General features: G+C 34.1%; 1 protein-coding gene across 4 annotated transcripts in view; it reads left to right on the top strand.

Moving 5' to 3' along the window:
- Positions 1–3762: 3762 nt before the first annotated feature.
- Positions 3763–7321, top strand: part of LOC125651891 (solute carrier family 12 member 3-like) — a 66253-nt gene continuing 62694 nt past the window's right edge. For 2 of the 4 annotated variants that reach the window (XM_056166615.1, XM_056166616.1), the window contains exon 1: positions 3763–4269. In XM_056166615.1, coding sequence (XP_056022590.1) covers positions 3790–4269 — 480 coding nt within the window. In that variant the 5' untranslated portion in view covers positions 3763–3789. The remainder of the gene's footprint in view (positions 4270–7321) is intronic. The other 2 variants (XM_056166617.1, XM_056166618.1) reach the window with 1 other exon arrangement.

The raw sequence follows: 7321 nt of genomic DNA on the forward strand, positions 1-7321 counted from the left end.
AAGAATTAATGCTATCATCAATTCAATTAATGCGCGCAATAATTCAGAATTGAAGATATCATTAATTGTTTGAAAGGATCTTTAATTAAATTGTTGCGCGCATCAAATGAATTGATATTATCTTCAAATAATTGAAGATATCTTCAATTATTCGAGTTTATGTTAATTTGGCGCTCCATATCATAACGTCGCTTAATCAATTTATGATGCAGAATTCAAATATAAACTTGTTTTACCGCTGGTAAACAAATTCTAACAATTTAGATGTTGATCATAGTAAAGTATTTTCTTCTGAGTTTTGGTGTTATCTTAGCTACATTAGTCAGTCTACTTCTTAAATTTTGTTCCGTTCCGTTCCGCGTTTTGGCAACACCCGGGTGTTTTCAGGGATACAGGTATTCCCCTGAAATTTTGCCACAAGCTCCCTCTCAAAGAAAAATGATCTGTTCACATTTCAACCTACAAGGCTAAAAGTAGGTCAAATAGTAATTTCTGTGGAAACGAGGGGGTATTTATATTTGTTCTTTCCTATGGGATATAAATAATAATATAAATTATATTATACCGCGCACGGGTGGGAACAGTACTGACCCCCTTGAAAACATTGGATTGGAATTCCAATTTCTACTAATTGATTGACAATCCATTTAGTTTTACTCTTATTGTATTAATGAATTATAATGTTTAACATTTGGTAAAACGTATTCAAAACAAAAGCATGGGGTCTAGAAGAGATTACCAAAAGGAATATAATTGTAAGTTCAATCTAGCTGATCATAAAACAACGAGCGGGTAATAGATCCGCGAAAACTGCTGTTCATGATTTCAATCAACATTTAGCTTCCACTCTTTAAAATTTACATGCAATTCAACCACGCATGGATCGACCCGCATACTCATCATTAAAGCATATGCATATTTGTCAGCGTGGATACACTATCAACTACAGGTGAGACATATAATACTTCTATCACGCCATTTTTATAATTGTCACTTGATGGAGGACCTTTTCACTATGCATGCACTCGAAGGTTCTATAAATTCAATTGGTCAGCAAACAGATTGATGACCCCTCCAAGTGACAACTGCGTCAGTCATGCTGGAAATAGTGTCATGAAAATCGATTCTAGCAATCGTCAACTTTTTTATACGACTGTCAAGCAATAACGTGTAGGCTTACGTCTAGATGGCGATTTTGGCGAAAGAGGGAGATTTACTGAACAGCAATAGACTGAAGGCAGAACTGTGAGAGGCGAAGATAACGAACTGTGGTGATCTATCTCATAACTCCTGTAAGCAATATAAAATAAAGAGTTGGGCAAACACGGGCCCCTGGAACCACCAGAGGTGTGATGACTAGTGGGAAACTGGTGAATCTCCTCTCCTTGTTCTAGCGACTGTTCAATATGACATATTAATACGAGGGTCTTCCGGTCCTAGATTACACGAAGTACATTGATTCCAATAAAACTGCCTGGAAAACATAGGTCTATTTAACGTTGGACAAATACAGCTGTTTTAACATGATCATACAGCTTTCGAATGTTTTATAATTCTTGAACATTCGGGAAAATTAATGAAATATATTATAAATATCACCATGTGTAAGTTCCCTTTTATTATTTACGAGTTTTAATACGTTTTCACGACTGTATACCTGTAAGTACTACGAGATAACGCCCATGTCACATGTATGTGCGCATCTCCGTTGATTAATGAGACATGCACGATACCATTAAGAAACAAAACAATGCACGGCCTTCTATGTTCGTTGTTTTCCCAGTAGACCTGAATAATTTGTTTGTATTCGTGCGGTAGGCCTATACTTGATATGTTTTAGCTTTGATATATCCGTCTATATCATGGAATTTTTTAAAGATAGTGTATATGTAATTTTATTACCTTGGCAAAGTGTGTTTTGCATCTTTCGTGGCAAAGGTAGAAATACAGAGCAGTAGCAATGGGGCACGTTTTTAAATTTAAAAAAATCCTGAAACTCCCCCTCGTCATTTTCACCGTAATTAGGTTAATTAATCAATCTGAACAATCGTTATGCATACTAGCTTAATTGATCAGAGACACGCACACAATTAACACATTTCTCTGTCGGGCTTGATTAAATTCAGATGACACCGGTATACCCCTAGGTTTGGTTGTCACTGTTAAGGAAATTTACTTGTTTTCAAAGTTTTAAAGTTGAAGTCGATGCTGATGTAAATACGGGAAATTTATATTTTTTTCTTTGAGTACATTTGGACGACGAATGGCTTTCCAAATTACGTTGCAGTTATTCTGAGAAAAATTAATATGGATTCCTTTCATAATTCAACAATTTGATTTGCAATCAAAAACATAAAACGTGTAATTTGCAGTGTGTGCGCGCACACACACACACATTGGTAGATTTAGTGCTAGCTTTCTTGCATATCTTTTACAGATGCAAAATTTTTCCTAAGGAAGGGAGAGAAAAGGGTAACTAAAATGACCCTCTCTCAGACCCCCCCCCCTCTCTCTCTCTAAGATTTATTCCAAAATAGGGCCCAGACGGGCATAACACTCAACATATATGATTCAATTCACAAATACAATACAGGACTCTCTCTCTCTCTCTCTCTCTCTCTCTCTCTCTCTCTCTATATATATATATATATATATCGACAATTCAGATATCATTTAATTAAGTCCCTGATCAAGGGACAATGTTGTTACATTGTACATGGATTACAATTTCCTGAATTTAAAATAATGATGACTTAAATTGGGTGCAATGTTTTCTTTGCTTTTTTATTGTCTGTCAAAGTGAAAATTTTCAATCAGTACGAAGGTATCCATAAGAAAAAGCCACATACCTGTACTTAATTATTCGTCATGTGTTTATTGCAGTGTCCTATACACGTGTGTATATATTAAGCCTAATTAGACGTGTGTACATAAGCTTGATTGGACGTGTGTATAAGCTTGATTGGACTAAATTGTATCAGTTCAATAAATTATCGGAGAAGTCCTGTGAGTTGATATGTATAAATCCCCATACCAAGCCATACCAAAGAAAGAAAGTTATTGGTCAAATGGTTTTTTTTTTTAAAACAAAGAAATAATATGCAATAAGTAATAAAAATTTAAAAAAAACATTATTTTAAAAGTTGTTTCAATGTTCATTATTCATTCACCGTTTAATTGTTGTCTTATCAAAGTATATGAAAGTCTGTGGAAAGTCACTTGGATTTCATCTTCGCTAGCCAAGGGAGCGTCACATTGGAGCGTCACCCTTGGCTAGCGAAGATGCTTCCAACAAGGATTTGTGCCAGTTAATTTTCACAACCAATGAATCCTAAATATTACTTTACCATCTTTTTTTTTTGGAGTACATCTTTTCTTTTTTTTAAATCTGGTTCTGTGGTAATATCTATGATTAAATACATTGATACGAATAATACAAAATGGTTTATTGACATGTACACAATGAACGAGCGGTACGTCCATATGGGCCTACGTACCTGGTTAAACTGCAAAAAAACACAAAAAGCACGTGGTAGTATTTACTATATCTCATGGTTCGTTTCAGGGCCTCCAATATTTGCATATATATGAACACAATAATGTGCATTATTATTTTTCGTCATTGGTAAATAGAACAATCAAATGCAACGATTTACTACTCGGCATGAGCTAAATACTTCCATTTTAAACGTTCTGTGAATATTCTATCCGCCGATCACATGTGAATCCTGCTTATTTATTGAGCGTGACACTACTAATAGTACTATGACTCCTGACGTCACATAAAAAATGGCGGACCTACATGAGGCACGGCTGTCGAAAGACAACGATATAAATGAAGTTACGTCCAAGGAGACAGGTGTTAGGACGATACAAGAATTGGAATTAGACAATACTGTTAGAGGCATGACTTCGACTCCCTCAACTTCACGATTTCATGTGGCGAGGGTTGATGATGAAAAAGTTGAAGAGGACGAACTGCCGCCTGATCCTGAACCAGCAACTGGAAAGCCGGCAAAACAAATAGACTTTCAGTTCCCGGATTCTCCAAAGTCTCCAAAATCTCCGTATGATTCAGTTCATTTCTTTGGTGGAACTGTGAGTCCGAATGACACATATGGATATAATAATTCGTACGAAACGCACATGAAAACGTTTGGAAAAAACACGGTGGAAGCTATTCCCCATGTGGATCATTACAGAAATTTACTGTCAGCCACAGCAGCTCTGAAATCAAGACCGACCCTTGCCGAACTCCACGAAGAAAAGGTAAATAGATGATATATTTGTAGTGTCACATATATTTATTACCAAATATTGATGTCTATTGATCAGTTGTTTCTCAGCAGCAGTAGGAGTCTCATAATTTTAGAATCGCACATTTAGGCGTATATCCGGAAATAGTTTTACATAGCTTAACTACGGTGAATGTGCCTCAGGTAAAAATCGTTGAAATAGATGAATTTCATGGCATAATTTAACTTTTTATCAGTGTGACTTGCTGTTGAGGAGTTGATATTTTGACAAGGCTCGCAGAATGCGAACATGATGGAGTATATTTTTACAAGCTCAACATATGTATCAGTCACAAATAATGGTTTGTCTGTAATAATCCTTTGCTGCTTCATTATTATCATTTCTCAATGAAAGTACTGTGTGAAGCATAAGTGATTACCCCATTCAAACTAGACAATACATAAATAATTCATATACAAATGGTTAACCTTTTGAATTTTTTTTCTACAGGCCTACCATTACTAAGGGTAATGCACATATCGATCTTATATACTCACAGGTATTCATACATTTTGTAAAACAACTTTTATACGTCCTGCAGGGTACAAAATTTGGCGTTCCAACATCCATCATTGGGCTATATAGGGAGTTTACTGTATCGGGGGTACACTGTACAAAGTAATACATTGTCAGTTGCATGAGATTATGAAAGATAGCATTAAGATTTCATGTTTTAGGATTTGAACAGAGAAATTCAGAGAAGACTAAACAGATATTACAATGGCACATGTATACAGTCACAGTGTTCGAAATTAACCATGGACCGATAGACGAAGCCTATATGTCAAATGACACTGGTCTATGCCACTTGTAATTGAGATAGACCAAATTGTCTATGCCGATTTTTTAGATTTACAATATAAAACAATAAAGTTATTCCAAAGGACCCTTAATGGTCAGTCGACGTCTGATAAATGTTACGAGGAAAGGAGGACACTGTTATGGAAATGAGAAAATATGCTTTCTAAGTACATTAGAAGTAAATGAAAATGTTTTAAATTTGTGGTTTTTTTCTTTTCAATTTTGCGGTCTATGCCAATTCAATGAAGTCTATGTCATCTTGTTTTGGCACAGACTCGTGGTCTATACCAAGTTTTAAAGCAATTTTGAACACGTACTGCAGTCATATTTTGTTTTGAATGAATGTTTATATTAAGGTAGGTCCTTAGTCCTGGATTTTTGGGGTTTAGGTAGCATTTTTTTGTTTGGAATCAATAAATTAACATTCAGAGTATAATGAAAAAAAGCAAAACAGTTAAGGGTTTCCATATCAATTTTCATTACATATACCACTAACGTCATATACCCCGATGTAGATTTTTATGAAATTCATTGGAAACAGTTATTTGTTGTTATTTTAATATATAAACAACAAAATATTTTTTGAATTGCATTTATTTATTGGGAAACATGTCAATAACTAAAACACATGTCATTTTCAATATGTTCATCAAGTTTTAGAATAATATCAGGGTTTGACATTAAGGCACGTCCGACCGACCGAGTCTACTAAATGATAGGTCAGGTCGGGTAAAATATCGATTTACTAGTCCGACTGGTCGTGTTGAAAAAATAAACAAGAAACTTTAGTTTAAACCATAAGATATCTTATTTTTAACTAACAAAAATAACTGTAAAGAGTTTGCGAGCAATTTTGAACCGCGTGATGACAAAATCTCTATTTTTAGTTCTAATATATAAGTCGCTGTCGGAAGTGATGTTTTACGACATTTACTCTTTGTTAATGTGTGTAAAGTTATGTTTCGGATACATAGATATAAACTGAATTTATTTTCATTTAAAAAACCAAAAATAGTTTATTTTAATTGAATATAAGAAAGTGTCTATCAAATTAATAAATCACATCGTAAATAGCCATTTTTCGGTGTTGACACATGTGAGGGGATGTCTCGACTTCTCGTCCTCAAGGAAGGATGTTCCGAGAGAAAAAAAAAGGAATAGGTTGGGAAGAAACAAAGCAGGGCTTGTGAAATAGAAATTTTAAAAAAGCGGTTGAGGCTATTTTATTCTAACAAATGGACTAAAGAATTTCTGTGCCGAGTAGAATTTAAAGAAACAGAAAATGCGTTTGAAAATAAAAGCATCAAATTGAATGACGAGACTAAAAGATGTTTTTGAGACAATTAAGTACGTTTTAGTTTAAACTTAACGTTTGTCATTTGAAATATGGAGAAACCACCAGGGTTTTTTTTTTCTCTGGAAAGTTGGTCAGGGCTAGTTGATGTAAGGTCAGGTCTAGTAAAAATCATTTGAAGTAGCCTGACTGGTCTACTAGTGCTCAAAAAAGTAAATGTCAAACCCTGAATATGTGGAAAATTATCGAATTAGCGTTATTCCCCAAAATGTTAACAAACAAATGTGGATGCATTTTCCTTATAGCATGGTTTACATATCATTTTTTCTGTTTATATTAGTAGAGTTACATCTGTTATAGTTATTCATGGGAAAAAATCCAAACCTTTCCTTAATAATTTCAAATCTAGAGCTTCCAGATTATGTATATCCCCATCAAAAACTGAAGTCTGGCACCATACAGCTGAGCTATTTAAATCACTCGGGATTAAAATTGTATGTAATTTCATGAAAAGACACAGATAATGATTCCTTATCACATTGGTAAAATGTTTGTCAAAAATAAAGGAAATCTATCGCATTATGGACTTGATAATAATTGAATGAAAACAGAGTTATTGTCCTTGGATTCAATATTTTGAAACATATCATTGACTATTCAAATATAACTAAGAATTTTGAAATATTTTATGGCTAACAAGATTTTTTACAATAACTATTGAAAAAGATTCCAACAAAATTTATGTTCCTATCATTAAATTATTGACTTTGCAAAATCCTATGACGTCACACGAGTGTGGAACTACGTTGTCGTTGAAAAAAGAATTATATAGCACCTTATTATAAAACAAATTGCTCTAAGGTGCTTTTAATGTTGGTAAAATGAGAACTGTGAACAATGAAAATGCAATTAAATGACATTGTGCTATAG

Source organism: Ostrea edulis, chromosome 5 (genome assembly GCF_947568905.1).
Source record: "Ostrea edulis chromosome 5, xbOstEdul1.1, whole genome shotgun sequence".
NCBI lineage: Eukaryota > Metazoa > Mollusca > Bivalvia > Ostreida > Ostreidae > Ostrea > Ostrea edulis.